Below are 20,048 nucleotides of genomic sequence, written 5' to 3' on the forward strand. Positions count from 1 at the left end.
AAGAAAATCAATAAAATGTTATGCAAACTAAAAGTGTTTAGTACATCTAGTTTTAAATAGTTAAATCTGAAATTTAATTACTATAATAGAAATAGAGAAATTCTTGTGCACTACCAAAAGGAAATCCAGATAAAATAATAAGTAATATTGTTAGTATGCTTTAAATATTTTTAGAAGCAACATAATCTAATTAGTAATACATAAGATATCATTTTACCTAGCTAAATGCGAGTGAATCAATAGAACTAAGTAATACACATAGGATAAGCTGCAATTCATAATATATAAAACTATTTTGTATCTATATGATAGTATTTTTATTTATAATGTGGTTTATAATCTCTCTTTTCTCAATGAGCACTAATTTTTAAGATTTTCATCCAAACCTCACTTACCAAGTGCTTGAGCTCCAAAGTATTTAATTTTTTCACTGTCTACCATTTGTGTTCTAATGTTATGTATTTACATAAATTATTAATATTCGTATTAATGCTAATATTTTTAGAATTAATAAAGTAGTATTGGACACAAAATATCAATTTTCTTAAAATAGTATATCTATAATATATAGACAAAAATACTTTAAGTTATACATTTTTTCTTAATCTTTATATTTATAAAAATAAATAAATAGATAGCCTATGTAAGATGAAGATGGTAAAGTTAAAAATCCAGTGTCAAACTTGAAAAGTAATTTGCTGTGCTAGTAGCAACACTTGGTTTACTTATTTTAATTTTAATTAATAATTAATAATTTGTTATTTATTTACCCCCACCAATTTTTTATTTATAAACCCCCACCAATAATTATCTCATTTAATTGTTATTTTTACTTTGGTACAAAAAAAGACACTGGTAGATTGGAATTAGTTTTTTTTCTCACCACAATGTTGTCCATATAAGAATGGAGTATGTCAATTTTTCCAGATCATTTAGGCTTTCAAGGGAGAGGGGAAGTAAACAACACCTTTGCCAGTTGGTAGTGACATAATACAAACTCTTATTAACGTTTTCGCCTGGAGTGACTTTTAGTTAGTTGGTTGAATGCCAGACATCTGGATGGAGCGCTCCTGCGGCCACGTAGCCTACATGTGGCGAGCAATTGTTCCATCATCAATGTGGTGATAATTTTAAAAATTCCTTAGAGACCATCATGACAAGAAACTACTTGTTTTGGAGGAAACTAGCACATCCTAAAGCTTCACAAAGAAAAACTTCTATAGGGATAATCACCAGGATTCTTACAATGATTTGGGAGAATTATAGCAATACTTATAGAGAAGAGACTGCAAAGATGTCATAGCCTGATTCTCCAAAGTCAGATGCAATAGAGCAAGACAAGGATCGTGTGTGCTGCAAAGCCCCTGTCTTTTGACAGCAGAAGTGCTGAATCTGGTGGTGTCAAGTTTTTCGTTCTTGTTTTGATAGTTGGTATCAATTTATACTTTCATTGACTCAAGTTAAGCTCACTTGAAAACTTTCCCATGAGGCTGTGCTAAGGGAGCTATGAAGCCTTTCATAACTCTGTGAGGCAAAGCATGCCAATGTCAACGATTCATTGCATACAAAACAAAGAACAAGTGATTTTTGTTTCTAGAGATCCAAGAAAGAAAAGGTGCCAAGGTGAGAGGAAACAACAAGGAGAATTCCTGGCTCAATCAATTCTCTTACAATGCAGTTGGATGTGTCAAAGAAAATCCTCCTCTTTTGTTCGTGGATGATCCAGAATAAAAGCAAAGAAAGAGCTCTTAGGATGATAGTGTGAGATTTGTCAGACATGTTCTGGATTAAGAAGATAGATAATGAAAAAACAATAAGAAAATTTACTATCATGAGGTGGTGAGCCAAGAGAGGATAAGCTACTTTTCTTAAACTCATCTTTTCTTTGAGCAAGGATTTATATTATGAGAAAAAAATGAAAAGAATAAATATAGAATATTAGACCCAATTTACACCAAGTTTAAGAAATTTTATAGATTATAAATATGTTTATAATTGATAGCAAATTATTCTTAATTCTAATTCCTAAGATATATCTGGAATGAGATCTAGTTAAAAAAATATAATAAAACTTATGTATTTAAGGTTAATAGACAATGTGTTTAGGTGAGCCTTATTAGGCTTGTCAAAAGCAACTAGATATAAAATTAGCTCGCTGGCAATATAGTATAGTTAGATAGAAATATAAACACATATATTATAGTCACTGTATATAACAATTTTATTTTATAGAGCTATATTATGATTAAATGATCAGCCTCAAAGTCTTTTACAAGACCCTCAAAGAATTTAACATTTAATCTGGCAGTAAAGATCAATTACAAAACAGTGTCATTGTGCATAGTAAATGAAGGTTATAATTACACTAAGAAACTGGAGATATAAGAACATGGCTACATAACCTCCTTGTTTTTGTACATCCAAAGTGATAAAGAATTAAAAAATTAGTAACAATTGATTATAGGATTTAGTCTAGATTCCTTCATGAAAATATTGGAGATAGAAAATAGCAGTACCTTAAAGCAACTAATTAAATCTGGTAATCAAATGTTAACCATGATAATATTATAATTCTAGAAACAATTATTAATCATATAAATTACAGGTCCCAGAGTTTTTGAATTTTATTATATGTTAGAAACAACTAAATAATCAAATTGATAAAATTGACTAATACATTATATGTATGTTTATATGTATGTATGCACTATTTCAGATCTTATGAGAAGCATAATATGTCAATTCAAAAACATTTATAAGCTATATAATTATAAGTATATACTGAAAGAACCTGAAATTGTATTTGAACCCGAGATCTCAAAATCACTAATTAATTATTTTTAATATATCTTATTTTCTCCTCTAAACTAGCAGATTTTTCCAATTTTGCACTAACTACCATTGTATAGCTAGATACTCTAATAAGATAACATTATATTTTTGCTAATATTGTTATTAGTGCTCAAGATATTAGTTATACTAATATTTCTGGATTGAGCAGGATTGCCACAAACATCATTCTTTTATTTCTTGCATTGATAGTATTTGTATAAAAAGTAAGTAAAGAAAAGTATATAGTAGAGTTCCTTACTTTTTTCTTCTTATCGCATGAAACTTTCTTAATATAGGCTTTATGAGCACAACTAAAGCGTGATCTCGCCAAAATAGGTATTCTTAATTCATTCAGTCCATTGTGTTTGAATTTTTGGTACATGAAAACTGCTTACATTCTGATATAAAATGGCTTGCTCTAGAACCAGCAGTTTCGAGTTAGCTAGATATATCATAATTCTGTTCCAATGGCTCATACCAATGCTCTAATCTTCCTGGCTTCTTTCATTGCCTTCATTTCAAGTGTTGCAGTGGCACTAACTCCGTCCCCGTCTCCCACCGCCTCCCCCTCCAGGCACTCCAGTCCCTCCACCCCCTCCAGGAAAAGGATGCTTCCCAGGTAGGAATTCACATTGTTTTCCTATTTCCAAGCTATTATAGGAGGTGCAACTGTTCAGATGTATAATGGAGAAATTAAGTTCGTGAGGGAGCTTAATGTTGGAGACAAGGTTTAATACATAAATTTACAAATCTTGTTAGTGGGCAAGAATATCTATTCAGATGTGTTGCATTCGGCCACAATGATGCCAATGCCATCTCCAAGTTTTCCAAGTGCACAGCGCTTCAAACGTGTTGGAGCTCACTGCAGGCCACTTTGTTCCCGTTGATGTCAATGGAAAGCTCGTGTACAAGAGAGCCGAGGACCTCAAGGTTGGAGAGTCTCTGTGGGAATCATCCCAAATCACTGGTAAGGAAAGCAAGAACTTGAAAAGCATATATACACTGGTGGATGTTTCTAACTACTCTCTGACTTTTCCAGAAATCTCAAAGGTTGAAAAGCTAGGCCTCTACAACCCACTCACACCCTCCGGCAGCATCATGGTGAACAATGTTCTACACAGTGACTGACTCCATACGCATACCAGGCCGTGAGTTCCCGCCATCTACAAGATCGTCGGCAAGGAAATCTACGCAAAGGACTATGCTTTCACCAACATTGCCGAATTTGGAACGAAGAATGGAGGTAGCTTTGGAATTACTGGTCTTGTGCTGAGGTGTAAACAAAGAGGAATCTATACGATTAATGGGGCATTCCGAGAATCGAACTCGGGACCTCTCGCACCCGAAGCGAGAATCATACCACTAGACCAAATGCCCTTTTTTATTGCTAACAAAATTAAGACATTAAAGTCAGCATCATTTTACGGAAATGCCCTAAAGGGCGATTTTAGGGCTCTTGCGCAGCTCGTTTTTTCGCTTTCCTCTCGAGCCAGTTAGAAACTCGAGAAAGAGAGATTCTCTTTCTCTCTTTTCTTTGCTTCGCAGTGATTGTAGCTGTGTAGATAGTTTTTTTTCCATGCCCCAGGGTGATGCTGCGATGGAACAATGGAAGGAGGATTCCATCAGACGAGAGTGATCACAACGCCGCCGCCGGTACCACCGGCAACAAAGAACCGAGTATAAAAAACGCTCGCGAGAGAGCAATCGATGAGAGATCCAAAGGTATAGCAGATGAAATGTTTCGTTTCAACAGAATTGGGACTGGCTTTAGCATTGCAGCATTGGAGATCGAGGTTCCAAGGTCCCCAGCTCCTCCGTTTATACAGAAGAAGAGCTTTACAAAACTTGGTTTTTGCTAGAGAGAGCTACGTGGGGAAGTACTTACCGTCCCTCACGCTGCATATGGAGGAATGGGAATGAGCTCTCAGCTCTCGAGAGTTGCCCGGCTTGACACATCCAAGAACACAGGCACGAAAAGCTACGCTTTGATAATTTTTTCTCCCTCGTAGACTTTCGGCCTTGCAGGTGCACAGCACACAGAAGTTGCTACGTTCAAGAGCTGGCGCTGGAGAAGCTGTCAACCTTATTGTTAGTGCTTCCAGATGCTAAGGTTTCAATCTTCATACTGTTTCTTCGCAGGATTATATTACTCTCCCGCTTCTGCAATCGCTAATGCACGTTGCTGTTACATGCTAACAGCTTTCTTTTAAAACTATCTTTGTGAAGAATTTTTTTTTTTTGCAACTGAAATTTATCTTTGAAAATTTTAAATACTTTATGGCTTCAAAATAATGCAAATTTCATAGACGACACAACAACCCAGTGTGACAACATATGGCACTAGACGCAATTCAAGCATCATCACCGAAAGAAGTCATAATCCAAGGTGCACAACCAAACCACTACCAAGAATCAAAGGAGGGAGTGAGAGAGGGCTCATTCATAGGGATTGTCACGTAGCCAGACCAGGCAATATTGATTTTGAAGTTTATCTAACCCAAGCGATCTTGACATGAGCATATGCATACAAGTCTAAAGCAAACCTGAACACGCCCAAGAGAAGAACTCTATATGATCCCTGAGCAAGTTGGTACGATCAGATTAATATACCAAATTCTTGCAAGCAGGAAACCAGCAGCAGCAGCAGCAGCATCAGTCAGGCGCATGAGTGCTACTCACAGAGCCATTCTTTTCCTAATCTCTAAATGTTTAACATTGCCGAGAATGTTAGGCAGAATGGATAGAATGTTATGATAGATTAATGCGTAGATACTCCATGATCATATGCGTCCCACTCTTGGGGCCTGAACTCTGCTGCGCTCCCAGATTGTATTTCTTAATAATATGAATATTATTTGCAGGAATATTGCCAATCAGCCCATACAAGACAAGCGTTTTAGCAATTGATTAGCATGGCATGTCTACACAGTACGAGCACCATGTGTAGGCAGCCACTTCTTTACAATATTTCTGGGCTTGGAGTACATGTATATTGGAACCCAGCCTAGAATGTTTGGGCGTCTCTAGGCCCGTGCAGGTGATGCAGCAGCGGCATTGTGGGATGTGACGCCAGTAGCTTACATAAACATGGAATGGAAGATTTCCCGGAACAAAAGTTTAGTAGTAGGGTTCTTAGCATTCCTTCCGTCCCTTCCTAGGAATTTGAGGCACCCTCGATTTGCATGAAGGGAAAAAAAAGGATCCTGATGAGGAACATAAGTGCTTCGTAGGGTCTGTCGACAAACGAGGGCGTTTTTATTCCTGCACTTCTTGGGTGAGTGTTGAACAAGCTTGCAGCTTAGATTAGGGTTGGGATCAAGACCAGACATAATAATGCGGCACCACCCTCCTCGAATTGCAGACCAAATCATGAGAGCCTACCACCCGCCATAGTTATTTGTAACCAAGGAATACGTACATTCTGCGCTTGCCAGCCATTTATAAAGGTCCCATTTGCCCTTATATTACTAATAATAAAGATTGTAAATTTTGCCACCTTTTCTAAATTAGATGGAATTAAAAGAAAAAACGTAGTCTGTCCTGAGGCTCTTGAACATCAGCCTGAGCAGCAGAGATTTTGGGAATGGTGTCTTGAATTTTATACGATTTTACAGTTTTTATGGGTTTTTTTTTTTTTTTTTTTCCAAACAAGAGTAGCATCTGAGCAGAATTGCAGCAACAGCCACAGCCGCAGAACCAGAGGGAGGATAGGAGAGATCTAGAAATGTGAGATCAATTCATTTCTAGATTATGTACTGGGCCTTGATCAGAGTGTATGTGTACCATGAAATCCTCCACAAATCTCTTTGCACTCTCGGTTTCTTGAATCCAACTCTCATGCTCACCCACATTGCCTGTTTCGAAGAAGAGAAACAAAAACCAATGAAGAACAGTGTGCTGGTATCTTCTGGACATCTAAAACGTGAAAGAAATTTTCCTCCCTATCTTTGGGGGAGAAAGCCTCGATTCATAAACGGATCGATAGATTCAGCAGCTAGAACTATGGAAAGTTTCGGCTTATCCAAAGACGACAAGAACGAACTTCTTAGCTTTTGTCCAAAGATCTTTCTTTTGATCCAGCAAAAGCTACCTGAAATTTTCTTCTAAGCTTTTTTCCGCCCGAGAGTCGCAACTTCCGTACGAGACAAAGTGTGACAAAGTTGCAAGAGAAGTCGTGTACAAAAGCAATATGTTCATTACAAATCAAATGGAGGAAAAAGAAAGAACATCAAAGAGAGGGAGGAAAGAACGAAAGAATTACCACTTTTGTTGCTACTTTGCTTGGATCGCTTGTGACTTTGATCGGGAGTGCTCTTAAAACTCCTCCGTTTTGTGCGATTCCACCGCCATTTTTTTCGTTTTTCTTTTTACTCCTGTAAAACTACCGCGTTCGTATCTGCTGCGCTACCTACGGTGGGCAAGGATGAAAATCGAGGCACGAGTCTGCGACCTGGAACATAGGATAAACCCTGTCAGAAACTCTAAAATCCCTGGAACTGGAATTTCTCACCATATGGAAATCGGAGTCCCTGGAAGCAGCAGCGGCTGGCTGTTAAGAAGTCGCACGTCGCGTTCGTTATATCGATCGTCGGTCGTAGTGTATGAGCTGTGAGAGTGTGCGTTGGTTGTCTTGTTGTTCTTGTTGTAAGTGTATAAGTAAAAGGGATCCGGATCCTCTCGATGATCGCTCGCGGGAAAAAAAACTTCGCGCGGTACTTATAAAATCGTCGACGTCGTCTCGCGGTGTGGATGATGATGATGATGACTCAATGAGTGTGGCGTTGGATCTTATGGCCCCTGCTGCTAGCTGGAGAGGAAAAAGAATTCTCGAGACTTCGTAAGGGCGGAGCGGAGGAACTTCTTCTTGTACTAGTGATGTCGTAAATTTGTTGATCGATGGAACTTCTAAGATGTGTGTGTTGTGTGTGAGTGTGTGTGTGTCGTCGACTTTCACGTTAGAGATGTGCAGCGAGGAGGAGCTCTGGAGTAGAAGTCTGGCACGCCTTGCTCCACAGGCTTGACGTCGCAGTACTGCTGATGATCGACATAGATGGGAAGGTCGACTATCCCCGGCCAGCCTGTAGAACTGTTCCAGTATGCAGTGCTATCCCCCGTTCCCCCACCTCCTCCTCCGCCGCCGCCACCACCACCTCCGCCGCTTCCTCCTGTTCCCCCTCCCGCCGCCGCCTCCAGAAACGATGACTCCTGCTGCTGCTGCTGCTGGCCCTGCCACTCCGAAGACGAATGCTGCGAGTCGTGAATCCGATCCTGGGACTTTCCTTTCGGGGGCCGGTCGGAGGATGAGCCGTGATCCGCGGCGGCCAAGTGGCCCAGCAAGCTCTGGTGGAGATGGTGGTGGTGGTGAATTCCAATCCCAATTCCATCCTGCTGCTGCTGCTGCTGCTGCTCCGGGCCTTCCAGAGCCGTCATCTTCTGCTGCTGCTGTTGCTGTTGCTGCTGTCTCCACGACTTTAGATCCCCGTTGAGTCCCAGTCCCACGAAATTGTCCAGCCCGATGCTGAACCCGCTCGGCCCCAGCCCGGTGTCGCTCAGCTGCGGCGGCGCCGCGGGCACGCCAGCTCCGCCCAGCAAGTTTAAAGACGGCTCGTAGATGGGCGCGAACTCCCCGCCGTTCTCGTGCTTCATGAGCCCCTGGAAGTTGAGCGTGGCGGTGGACAGGCCGTGCTCGGCCCCGGCCTCGAAAGCTCCCGCGGGGAGATTGATGAACGAGGGCGCCTGGTGCCCGCCACCGCCTGGAACTCGCGGAATTTCGAAAGACAGCCCGCTGCTGCCCGAGTGATCGCCCAGTCGCAGGCTGTGCGGGATCCTCGAGTAGGCCAGCTCGTGAATTCCGTCCTCGTACAGGCTAGACGTGGAAGCGGCCAGCAGCTGCCCGTGTCGCCCAGCCAGGGAGTGATCGCCACCACCGCCAAAGGAGGCCTTCTCTACTGCCGGGACAGTGGACGACTGATCCGACGACGAGCTCTTGTTCTGCTTGGCCCTCTTGTTCTTCCTGCAGCCCCCACCAATTGGCACGTTGCGGAGCGCGCCACCTTTGGTCCAGTAGCGCCGGCAGTTCTTGCAGAAGTGGCGCGGCTGCGTGAGGCTGTAATTGTTGTAGTAGCAAAACTTGGTGTTGAGAGAATTGCAGCGCGGGCACTTGAGTACCTGGTTTGGCTGTGGCTTGATCCGGAGAGCCCGAGTGGGAGCCGAGGACTGATCGCCGCCACCGCCACCGCCACCGCCACCCGACGAGGATTTGAGGCCATGCTCCACCTGCATGGAGCAATTGGGCAGGGGCCCAGCGGCGGAATTGGACGATGGCAGCATTAGTTCTCCGCCTTGCGAGCTGAGAGCCGAGGACTCTTCGAAACAATCGCCCGGCAGCGGCTCATGGTTGTAGCTGCTTAGCAGCATGACCCGCTGCTGCTTGGAACGCTCACCAACATGCAAACCTGGAGAGAAGGAAAGCAAGAGCACACCAAATTCTTCAGTACACACACAAGTCTAGAGAGTGCTCGAATTCAGCAAAAGAAAAGAAAAAATCCCTCCACTATTTTTTGCTTTGTTTTTCCCTCTCTCGCTCTCTCGAAGAAACTGCAAGCACTAGGAACTGTTGGATCACGATGTTCTACCTCAAAGGCTCGCTGTAGACTGTTTGTCTCGCTCCCGGCGCGGGTATCAGTCTTCTTCGCTACGAATAACGAGAAAAATCTGCACAGATCTGGATCCAGTAAGCAAACAGCAAGGAACAAAAGCGTTACTCAGGCTCTCAACAACTTAGCCGCATTTTCATGAAACTCCTCGCAAGCAAGGCCGTGGAGAGAGGCCACAGATGGAAAGAATTCACAGGCTAGAATGAGAAACAGATGGAAGGAAGAATTCCAGACGCCAAGAAACACCAGGAACACACACACCATGAGATCGTCGCGAGAAAACTTGGTGACACGAAAATTCTCACGCACGCTTCACAGTACCTATATCTTTCGCATTTTCCGGGGCCTTTGGAGGCGATCTTGCGCAAGGAGAATTGGAAGCGACCGGCAGGAAGAAGAATTGGAAATTTCGCGAGGAGAGAAAGAAAGGAGAGAGCGTCGCGCGTGCGTGTGGAGCAATGTGCTGCGAGAGCGAGTACACACTCGTGCCGCGCTGCGCTGCGCCGCGGTGTGTGAAAGAGAGCAAGAAACACAGAATATCTGGCAAGGGATGAATGGCGAGGAGGAAACACGAGCCGGAGAGAAGCCACGCCAATTGCGCACAGGGAAGAATCGCCTCAGCGCCGGAGAGATGAGCGCTTGCCCGATGCCGCCCCGCCGATCGAAATTTCGCTCCAAGATCTGGAAATCCTGCACCGATCGCAGCAAAGAACGCTCTCTCAATCCACCGATCGCTCACGGACTGCGAGAACGGAGATATTTCGAGCGATTGGCACGAGATTTCGAGCGACTGATCCAGGAGGGAGAGAGCTAGGCTATGGCGCCGCGCGAGCAAGAAAGAGAAGAAGGGAAGCGCTCCCTATATAGGTAGAAGACGCGCTCGCGAGCGCTCTCGAATATACACGTTTTTAAACCCTAAGGTAGTGTGGAGAGAATAAAACATGCGGCGTCTCGCAATGCAGGGATCCCTCCACCAGTGATTAACTGGGTGGTTAAGGTAAACATGCACTAAAACAACCATGGCGGTTAGCCTTAACCCGGCACAGAATCTTCTACTGTACGGCTCTGGACGCCGCGGAGAGAATGATCCCGTAGAGATTCGCCTCGCTCTTCAATGTATACTGTTAATTCCTGCATTGTTAGATTGAGCAAATCTAGTCCAATCCAACCCCGTTGTTAACAATGGTTTTTTTTTAGGCCCGTACGGGTATCCTGCATGGACGAGTACGGTATAGCATTGGGCGCGAACCTAAAATCCACCTCTTTTGCATCTCTCTTTTGCATGGATGGATGATGAACGAGGCCAAACGTGAAAGAGGCTTTTGAAAGACCATTGCATGCACAAAAGATTTTAGGGCCAATCTTGAGAAGTTAGCTATATATGTTTGGGTGGATCATTGTCTCCTGTTATTTGCTTTTGAGGAGGGTGTGATCGATCAATCGAGATATATAGTTTTTTTTTCCTCCTCGTCTTCTCTTTTCGCGCTTTCTCTCTTCTTCCATAGATCTCTAAAGGTGTTGTTCCTTCCAACTCCTTGTTGCACTTATATGCTTTTGTGATCTTTTGAAGATAACATGACAAACACCCACTTTATAACAAGAGGGGGCAAACTAAAGGTGGCATGCCGCAAAACAACAACGGTTTACAGAGACTCGCCACCTTTTCGTGTCTGAATTCCCTAAAGATCGCGTGCTTAGGCACCACAAAGGTGGCGTAAATGTCCACCACCAAACGTAGACAAATGACAATGTAGAGGTTTTAGGGTTCTTTGAATTTTACGGGGGAGGGGAGATATTGCGTGAGGTTTTACGTGGGGCTTTTACTGCCTTCACGAGCGGTCCGACGGCCGTCCACGTGGGACCCCTAAGCCAGCGGCACCGTCGGATTGGTGTCATTTACTAGATCGCGATGACGAACGTTGACGGGCGCGCCATCGGTGGGTGGCCCGTCACGGGACCTTCCGGGCGCTTGAAGCCCTCCCCACGTGGCCCGTCACGTCCGGGTAAATATGAAAGGGTAAAAACGTCATCAACCCAGACCAAATTTTCATACCGAGGCATGATTGGACCGTTGGAGGGACATGTGGGCACCCCCTCCAAATTTCCTCACTAAGTTTCCCCAAAAATTTAAATTTCTGGTTTTCAAAAATGTTTTGGCGCGAGGCACGAGGCTGGCGTGGCCTGTATGTCGCACTCACGGTCGCCCGCACGGTATATCGCGCGGTCGGTGGCCCGAGACCGTAGTGCCGCAAAACCGCGCTGGCGACCTCGTCGCGTCCCGCGCGGTTCTGGCCAGCGTGGCGGGCCCCACGCCTTGCCTGCCACTGCAGCGTGTCCGCGCACTCGAGGGCGCGGGTCCCACTCGTAGAGCATTGGCTTGTTGCCACGTGTCCTCGTGCAAGGACTGGGAAGAGGGCGTCATGATGGCGTTGCCTGGGCATCTGCCTGATTTTGGACCCTCCTGTCTGCCACCTCAGCCAGTCCGTACTTATCCCCGTGGACATATGTACGGGACCCATTTGCTTGGTCGTGGCCACCAATTTTCTATCCATATACATTGTTTATTATGCATGTGTATTGTTTTTTCGTGATTTCTCATTGGTTGATGTTTTTGATAATCATATCCATGGCCCCTGACATTGGAATTGCGAGGTCGCGATTTGAAACTATTTCTTTTTCCCGCGATTTTGATCTGTTAATGTTGGGGGAGGGACACACCAACCTGGCACCGCCACTGATAATTTCTTTGCATATCCAAGAAAGATTCCTCGCGGCCGTACGTTCCGCCCGGGTGTGGCCCATCCACGGCTGCCCGGCTGTGTCAATTCCAGCCGGGAACGAACCAGCGTAGGGAGAATAAGCGTGCTTGATGTGTGGGGTTGTGCGGTTGAGATATTGTATAGAAATTTTATTTATTTTTATCTGAATATGGAACAAAATACTAATAATTAGGGAAATAGTTTAAAGATCTCTCTAGAACTCATGAAATTGTTATGAAATTTCTTGCCAGGGAGTGAGAGAGAGTGAGGGAGAGAGAGGGAGTGCCGGGTAGGTTCAACCGCAAGCTTGCTCTGTCTAGATTCCCCATCCACTGAGAGGCCACCATGTTTGCCCAAGGGAGAATATATATGGATTTTATATTTGTTGTGTATTGCCGCGAATGGGACGCACCATCTCTGGGAGATGAGAGACTTGGGCAGCAAGGAAGGATCGGATCGCCCGGCGCTGGGTCCCGGTACTTGCTTGCTTCACATGGTTGACCATTGTTCAAACTATATCTCTGGGAAAGATGCCCGGTATATTCTTCCCATTTGGAAGAATCGGTGAGACGTTCGAATCCGGTGGGCACCTTGTGCCTCGTTTCTGCTTGCCTGGCTGGCTTGGGACCACTATGACACACAATCTCATGCTTTTGTTGCCTGTAGATGCCCGGGAATATCCCCAGTAAGTCCATGGTGGGGGTCTTAGGACCAAAAGGAGGAGGAGGAAGTTTGGAGCAGAGACACAAATAACAAACAGCAACAGACAAAGTCTCGCCAATTATTAATTCTAACCATGGTTTTATTGTTGATGTCCAGGAATCAAAATATTTATAAGAAAAATATCCATCCAGCAGCCATCCACATCCTTTAACATAGCAATCGCCAACTAACCATAGCCAGAGCTGGCAGATGCATACATGTATACACGCACACACACACACACACATACCAGTCCATCGCAAGAACCAATTAAGCTCTTAAAGCCTCTCCTGTAATGCTGTCTGAGTTTGAATAACTGGAGACGATCTAGCAGAGAGGTGGCGGAAAAAGTATAATATTCTGGTGCTGGTGCTGTTTAGATCCTCTCCTCCTCTTTGTTTGTTGAAATTTAGGGGGGTCATATGGGATTGAATTCCGGCCCAGGGCTTGCGAATGAGTTTAACAGGCACACGGTTGTTGGTTTGTGGGTGTGTGTGTGGTTGTTGTTCAATGTTGTTGACGTTGTCATATCACATACGTCGCGGTCGGGATGCGTCAAAATCTCCCACTGTCGTGTTCGTGGAGGGGATGATAAGAAGCCCCAAGGGTACACACTAACGCTTCATAGGTAGGAAAGATGAGATAATAATTCAGAAAAAATGAAATCAATTTATTTAGGAATATATATCAGCCAATGTAAGGAAGAGAAACAGAAATACTAGATAGATACATAGGAAGTCATGTCAGCCCGCAGCAGCAGCTTTCACCGGCCGGACGGGCGGCGAATCCCCCAAACAAGTTAGGAAAACATTGAGTGATACATTTTGAAGGTGGTGGGTGGCATGTCATGCATGCACACCTTTGGCCAGGGCAGGGCTGAGAAAAAACTCCATGGACCTATTTCCTCTCTTTGAAGCCTGAAGACCAACCTGAACCCAGCGGAAAAAAAAAAAACAACGCATGCTTTCAACCATAGAGGCCATGAAATGAATTCTAGGCACCTAGCTACATATTGCACATATGATACAAGAACCATAACACTTGCGCAATGAAGCGCAATGCCGCAAACAACCAACAACAACAACAATTTTCCACCCGTCGTTTGTGTAACTTTTTTCTTGGCGGGGTGTATTTACTCCATGGCGAAATGCTCGTGGGTCTTGGACAACCCCTTCAATTGTTAGTTTTTTCTTCCTCCTTTTTCCTCCTTTTTTTTTCCGGGTTTGTATTTGTCCTGCTGGCCTTGAGAATCCACATTGAATTCAGCTTGACAAGAGAGAGGGCATTTGCTGCATTGAGCTTGCTTTTTGGGCCCAGAACCGACCCCTCCCCTCAAGTTGAAATCTTTTCTAGATTTCATTGAAATATGGATGTGTGTTTGTGTGTGTTGTTTTGTATGGTGGGTGGTGGTTGCTGAGCCACCATCTCCCATGCATTCCTCTGCTGCAATCTTGTTTATAGCACCAAGGAGACACAAAGGCTGTTGTGTCGCCAACTTTTCTCCCTTTGCAGTTTTCTCCCCTGCCCTAAAAAAAAAGATTGGTTGGCGCCACCACCTTTTCTCCCCCCCCCCTGGAGTGTGTTGTTCCTCGCTTCCTTGCGGGGTCTGACTATAAGGTAGGAGTTCATTGTGTGCGTGGGGTGTGTATAAATACGATATATATACGCATGATTGCGACGGCCCGGCTACTACATTTACACAAGATTGATACTTTTTCTTGAATTTTCTTTTCTTTTCTTTTGGCTGTGGTGTTCTTCTTCTCACTCTTCTGCTCTCTGTTCTTCTGCGCCTCTGTGTGCTGCTGCAATCTTCCTCCTCTCTGTGGTTCTGCGTCCGAGTGTAAATTTGGAATCGATGGAATCAGCTGGGTAGCCAATGTCATGGCACATCCGGCGTGGGAATCGACCTTTCAATCGGCGCAAATAAAATTAATAAAACCGCGACATTGACAAATGAACTGCAGACCATCGCACTTACAAGGATCAGAAGACGAAGACGAGAAGAAGTCTGTTATACAGATTTTGTGAAAAACAAAACCTTTACCTCTCTATCTAATTTTTCTATTCCTTTTTGCCATTCAATACGTACAACTATTACAGTTATTCGCCAATAATAATGTGACAGGCCTGCCTAGGGATAAAAAACGAACCACTCTCAATCTCTAAGATGGAGAGGTTTTCCTTGCTCATTGTCTTGTGGGGTTCTTCCGTACCACGCTCTGGGCCAAACAAAAATTCCAAGAGAGATGTTCCAAGGGCAGGCATGGGTGGTGGGGTGGCAAATGCAAAATGGTGGCAGCAGTGATGCATCATAAGTTTTGTGCTGGGCTTGTGTGTGTGTGTGCCATGCATCTTGTGGACTTTTGATGAGAACAAGGGGCCTTTGGCCCCCACATACACACACACACACGGGTCCTTTCTTTGGCTCACAGACAAAGCACAAGGGGGCCTCCGTACACTCCCCCCTCATGATACCCAACAAATTTTATCACCAAATACTGAACCTTTTTCCGTTGAAAACTTGCTGGCCACATATCTTAAGTTTTTATTAAGTTTCTATGATCACGGGCAGATTTTGCGCGTAGGGAGACGTAATCGCGTGTGTGACAATTCCAGTTCCCCAATCGGACTATCTCAAAGATGGCGGGCTCTTTCTTTTCAAAGATTCCCAGCCTGTTAATAAGTTTAAAGAGAAACAGCCATTTGGAGCGGCTGGTTCTTAGTTGCGCTCTCTCTCTCTCTCTCACGTTGCGATCGGTGATCGCCACCGCCAAGTTTGAGTTTGAGTTTCTTTGTCTGCGTGGAGAGATCTTCGTGGGTCCAAGAGATCTCGGGCTGTCGTGCACGATGGACACCGCCATTTTTGCGTTTGTGGGCTGCATGCTTGTACACTTGTTCTGGTTCTGGTTCGTAGTACGCTCCCTTCAACCCCAGGGAGAGGATTTGAGACTGTGTAAACCGAGAAACTTTCGCAGTTGGCTTCACTTCTCTGCCGACAGTTCCATCGTTTCTGTGGGAATCGTTGAAATTTTGGCGGTCGGGCTCGAGTGTGAAAATGCTCAGAATATGTTATGTTTGTTTACCTCTTGTTGTCACTCATTTGAAAAACTTGAGTGGAAGAAGCCTCAAACTCGGGACAAACATCTTCTTGGGCAACGAACAGTGTGAATTTGACAAGTGGAGTCGCACTGACGAGGCCATGGAGAGACCTCGAAGCTTTTGGAGTTTTCAACGCATTGCTCGTTTGGCTCCAGCGAAAACGTTGCGTGGGGTTTTTTAGTTTTCAATGATCCTGGCTGGGATTGGCAATTTGGCACTGGTCTCGATCGCAAAAACATCTCCGACTTTCAACATCATGTCAATTCTCCCATCGTTCTTTAGCATTGAATTCTCGACACACACTTTCCAAACGGAAAAACGAAGAAAAACCCGATGGATCTTGTTTCCATGTAAGAAAAGAAAACTAGAAGAGAGTTTCAAAGAGTTGGCAACAACTAAGAAAGTGACCTATTGCCTTTTTGCATCAGCAAGAGAGGCCAAGTTTTTTTCACATTGAACAGTCAAAAGAAGCTTCTAGCGTCCGTGTACGGCAATGTACTGGTCAAAGTCAGGTCAATGTCAATGGCGTAGTCAAAAACGTTGGTATCATGGAGCTGGTCAACGTTTCCCGGCTTTTCCTTGCACAAACTCGCATGATTCCTCAACAAGACCAACTATTCTAGTGTTATTTATGTATATATCATCCGCCACCCTCGTTCCATCTGATTTCTCAACCATTCTAATGCTATTTATTTATACGAGTCCGGCACCCTCGTTTCACCACCAATTTACAAGTTCGCCACCTTTCATTTCACTGTACAAAATAATGCGTGATCGATCGCTCCCTTGTCCAGCCAGAGCTACGCGTGGTTGGAAATATAGACCGAGTAAGCGAGCAAGCCGAGGCCGAGAATGTAAGTAGTGGCGGCCGGAAGATCCACCTTGCCGCTGCTCTCGTGATCGCCGCTAGCTTGCGAGGCCGGCGAGGACGACGAGAGCTCCCCTATCATCTGCCAAGCCTTGCTCTCGCTCTCCTCGGCAGCGTCTTTGGCCTCCTCGAGCGCCGAGTCGAGCGCCTCAACCTGTTCCTTGAGCTTGCCGAGCTGTTCTTCCGCCGCCGTCGCCACCGTCGTCGATCGAGCTCCCAGCTCCCTGGCTTTCATCTCCAGCGTCTTGCTCACCTCCACCGATCGCGCCTTGTCCTCAGCCAGCTCCGGCAGCAATCCAGACAGTGCTAGAACTTGCTCATGTCCCTTCTTGGCATTCTCGTGGAGGATGTGGATGGAGGCTTTGATGGCCTCCATCCCTCCGGACGCGGCCTCCTTTTGGATCTTGGCCTTGATCGCTGCGTCCCTCTCGGCTTTGACGAAGCTCAGCTCGTTCTCCAAGCTCCGGACCCTGGCGTCGAACAGCTCTATGTTGCTCTTGAGTAGCTTCTCCTGCTTCTCCAGCCGGCCCGAGTACTCGCTGGCGGACTTGAGAGCCTTCTCCAGCCTCACGACGTCGGCCTTGAACTTGGTCTCGTCGGCCCGGCAATTGTCGATCACCATCTTCGCCTCGGTGGCTTCTTCCCTGGCTTTGATCACCGTTGCTGTGAGTTTCTTGAGCTCTTTCTTCAGCATGTCCTTGCATGCCTGGAGGCTGTGGAGTTCCATCTGCTTGACGATCTCCTGGACCTCGAAGCTCGCATCGTTCTTGGACATCCTGGCCAAGTTCCGGTTGAGCCCGTCGATCTGCTGCACCACCGAAGCCACCGTCGACTCCGCCTCGTCCGCTCGCTTGGCCGTCTCCCGGAGCTTCTTGTTGATCTCCAGCAGCTGGTTCTCCAGGAATCCCTTGTCCTCCTGGAGGTACTGCTTCTCCGACTCGAGGATGCTCTTGGCTTTCGCCAAAGATGTCATCATCGAGTCCTTAGCGCAGATCTGGATGCGTGTGTCGTCAACCTGGCTGCTTAAGTTGGAGTTCTCGTGGACGAGCTCGTGAGTCTTGGCCAGGATGGTGCTCAAGTCGTCCTCGAGCTGCGAGGCCCGAGCAGCGAGGCTGCTCTTGTCTTTGCACAACACCCGGACTTCTTTCGAGAGGAACTCGTTCTCCTCCGTGAGGCTGGCGATCTTCTCCTTCTTCTCGATCGACGGGAGCTTTCTCGGGCTGGGAGTGACGACAGAGCCTCGCTTGTTGCTGCCAGTGCCTCCTCCTCCTCCGGACGAAGCGATGCTCGTGCGGTGCTGCCAAGTCTCGAAGTACTGCGTGTTCTTCGAGAGCCTCCTGTTGTAGGGAGTGAGCGCTGGGTGCTCATACTTTTTCGGCGACATCTCTCGCGGGCTGAGAGTCTGGAGAGCGCTGTCGTTGCTCTCGCGACCGTTGTTTATACTCGGTCCGTTGGTAGCACTCTCGCTGGTGGTGGTGGTGGCGGCCGCGGCCGCGGCCGCGGCGTTGTGATCACTACTGTCTGATGGAAGTGAAGCTCCTCCCCCTCCCCCTCCTCCTCCTCCTCCTCCCCCGGGATCTAGCATTGTTCCTTCCATCGCAGCATCACCCTGGGGCATGATCCTGTCCAAAGGAAGAAAAAATGCTTGAACTGGAGATCTACACAGCTAGAATCGCAGAGCAAAGAGAGCGATAGAGAGATTTCTTTCTAGAACAATCACTGGCCAGAGAAAGAGGAGAAAGAATGCCGGGAAAAAGAGGGAGCTGCCCCAAGAACCCTAAAATCGCACTCCAGCACTCACCAGATCGCCTAGTCGCGGCCGAAAGAGCTGAGTCCACCTCCTCCCGCGCTCCCGCGCTCCGCAAACACGTCATCCAACGGACACCATGGCGAAGGGACGCCAACTGGCCTCCCTTTAGGGCATCATGCGAGTTTATTTAGGGTTAGTGTTTGCCATATACGTACAGCATTAAATTTATGTTATGTTAAGTGCTATCATTCATTTGGCTGAAGCATGAGACTGGTGGAAACGTACCTTTTCCTCTGCTTCATTGAATCAATGACAGCACAGCCCTTTGGAAGTATGGTCTGGCTGTGCCAACATCAAGATGGAATCCAATGCTAGAACATTGTTAACCATGATGTTGCTGGAGAAAGTGAGTGGGTTGTAGCTTCTCAACCTTTGATATTTCCAGAAATAGTACAGAATTGTTAGAAACATCCCATACATATGCTTTGGAAGAAACCTCCAACCTTGAGGTCCTCAGCTCTCTTCCCATTGACATCAACAGGACATGAGTTCTAGCATGTTTGAAGCGCTGTGCACCTGGAAAATCTTGAAGATAGCATTGGCATCCTTGTGGCTGAATGAACATCTGAATAGATATTTCTTACTCACTGCAAACTGTGGAAAAAAGTTATGTAGATGTTTGTTTTGATTTTTAGATCCTTGCAAACTTAATTTTTCTCCACTAGATATATGGTTTGTTTACAATAGCATATAGATAGATAACAACTTGCATGGTACTTTTGGGGGACTGAGTGCTTGCAAGACTACTTCATCAAGAGAACAAGAAAGAGTGAACATTGCATCCATGTAGATAAGGTCCCATGCTTCATAGTTGGGCACATGTGGACTTCATAAAATCTAATGCATGTATTACCTTTATAAATTATTGCACTCCATGTGTGTTTTTTCCCTATATATTTCTAATACAAGTGTTTAATTATTTAATATCGTATTCCAATAATAAGCCATTACGTAATATAGCCCTACTTTTTTCCAGCTGTATTTTATATATTAGAGAATTATAAACTTCTATTTTAAGGCACATGCCATGAAGCCATGTCAAATTTCTATTTGAAGACGTGTCAACATAATATTAAGAAAAATGTAAAGAGAACTAACAATTAGTTGTAGTATAAAAGAAGGATGTTTTGATTCATAACACAATCTGAAATTGATTAAATATGGCTTACAGTTATATTTTATTCTTTGCATTTGTAAGTTTAATTCTAACTGTAGAAGCAAGACTTAAAACGAATCTTGTTCAAGTCATAATGAGTGTAAAGGGGATATTGCTTGTTTTGATGGCATTTGTAAAGATGATTTTGATATGGATACAAATTTAT

The 20,048-nt window shown here is 45.2% G+C and overlaps 1 protein-coding gene, 2 long non-coding RNA genes and 1 other non-coding gene across 4 annotated transcripts; 1 reads left to right on the forward strand and 3 right to left on the reverse strand.

Annotated features, from left to right (window-relative positions):
- Positions 1-4,137: 4,137 nt before the first annotated feature.
- On the reverse strand, positions 4,138-4,209 carry TRNAP-CGG. Its single transcript has one exon. It is a non-coding gene; the product is annotated as a tRNA-Pro (tRNA).
- Positions 4,210-4,359: 150 nt separating this feature from the next.
- LOC112348314 lies at positions 4,360-5,044 on the forward strand. The gene is made up of 2 exons (XR_002993005.1): positions 4,360-4,554; positions 4,612-5,044. It is a non-coding gene; the product is annotated as an uncharacterized LOC112348314 (long non-coding RNA).
- Positions 5,045-7,004: 1,960 nt separating this feature from the next.
- On the reverse strand, positions 7,005-7,952 carry LOC112348298. Its single transcript, XR_002992998.1, has 2 exons — positions 7,343-7,952; positions 7,005-7,282 (listed from the first exon to the last, which is right to left on the reverse strand). It is a non-coding gene; the product is annotated as an uncharacterized LOC112348298 (long non-coding RNA).
- Positions 7,953-7,980: 28 nt separating this feature from the next.
- LOC112348246 (dof zinc finger protein DOF2.4-like) lies at positions 7,981-9,920 on the reverse strand (the record flags this gene model as incomplete). Its single annotated transcript, XM_024680412.1, has 3 exons — positions 9,810-9,920; positions 9,468-9,546; positions 7,981-9,287 (listed from the first exon to the last, which is right to left on the reverse strand). A coding segment is annotated over exon 3 (1,269 nt), but the record flags the coding sequence as incomplete, so codon positions are not given.
- Between the last annotated feature and the right edge of the window lie 10,128 nt (positions 9,921-20,048).

Source organism: Selaginella moellendorffii, unplaced genomic scaffold (assembly GCF_000143415.4).
Source record: "Selaginella moellendorffii unplaced genomic scaffold, v1.0 SELMOscaffold_28, whole genome shotgun sequence".
Lineage (NCBI taxonomy): Eukaryota > Viridiplantae > Streptophyta > Lycopodiopsida > Selaginellales > Selaginellaceae > Selaginella > Selaginella moellendorffii.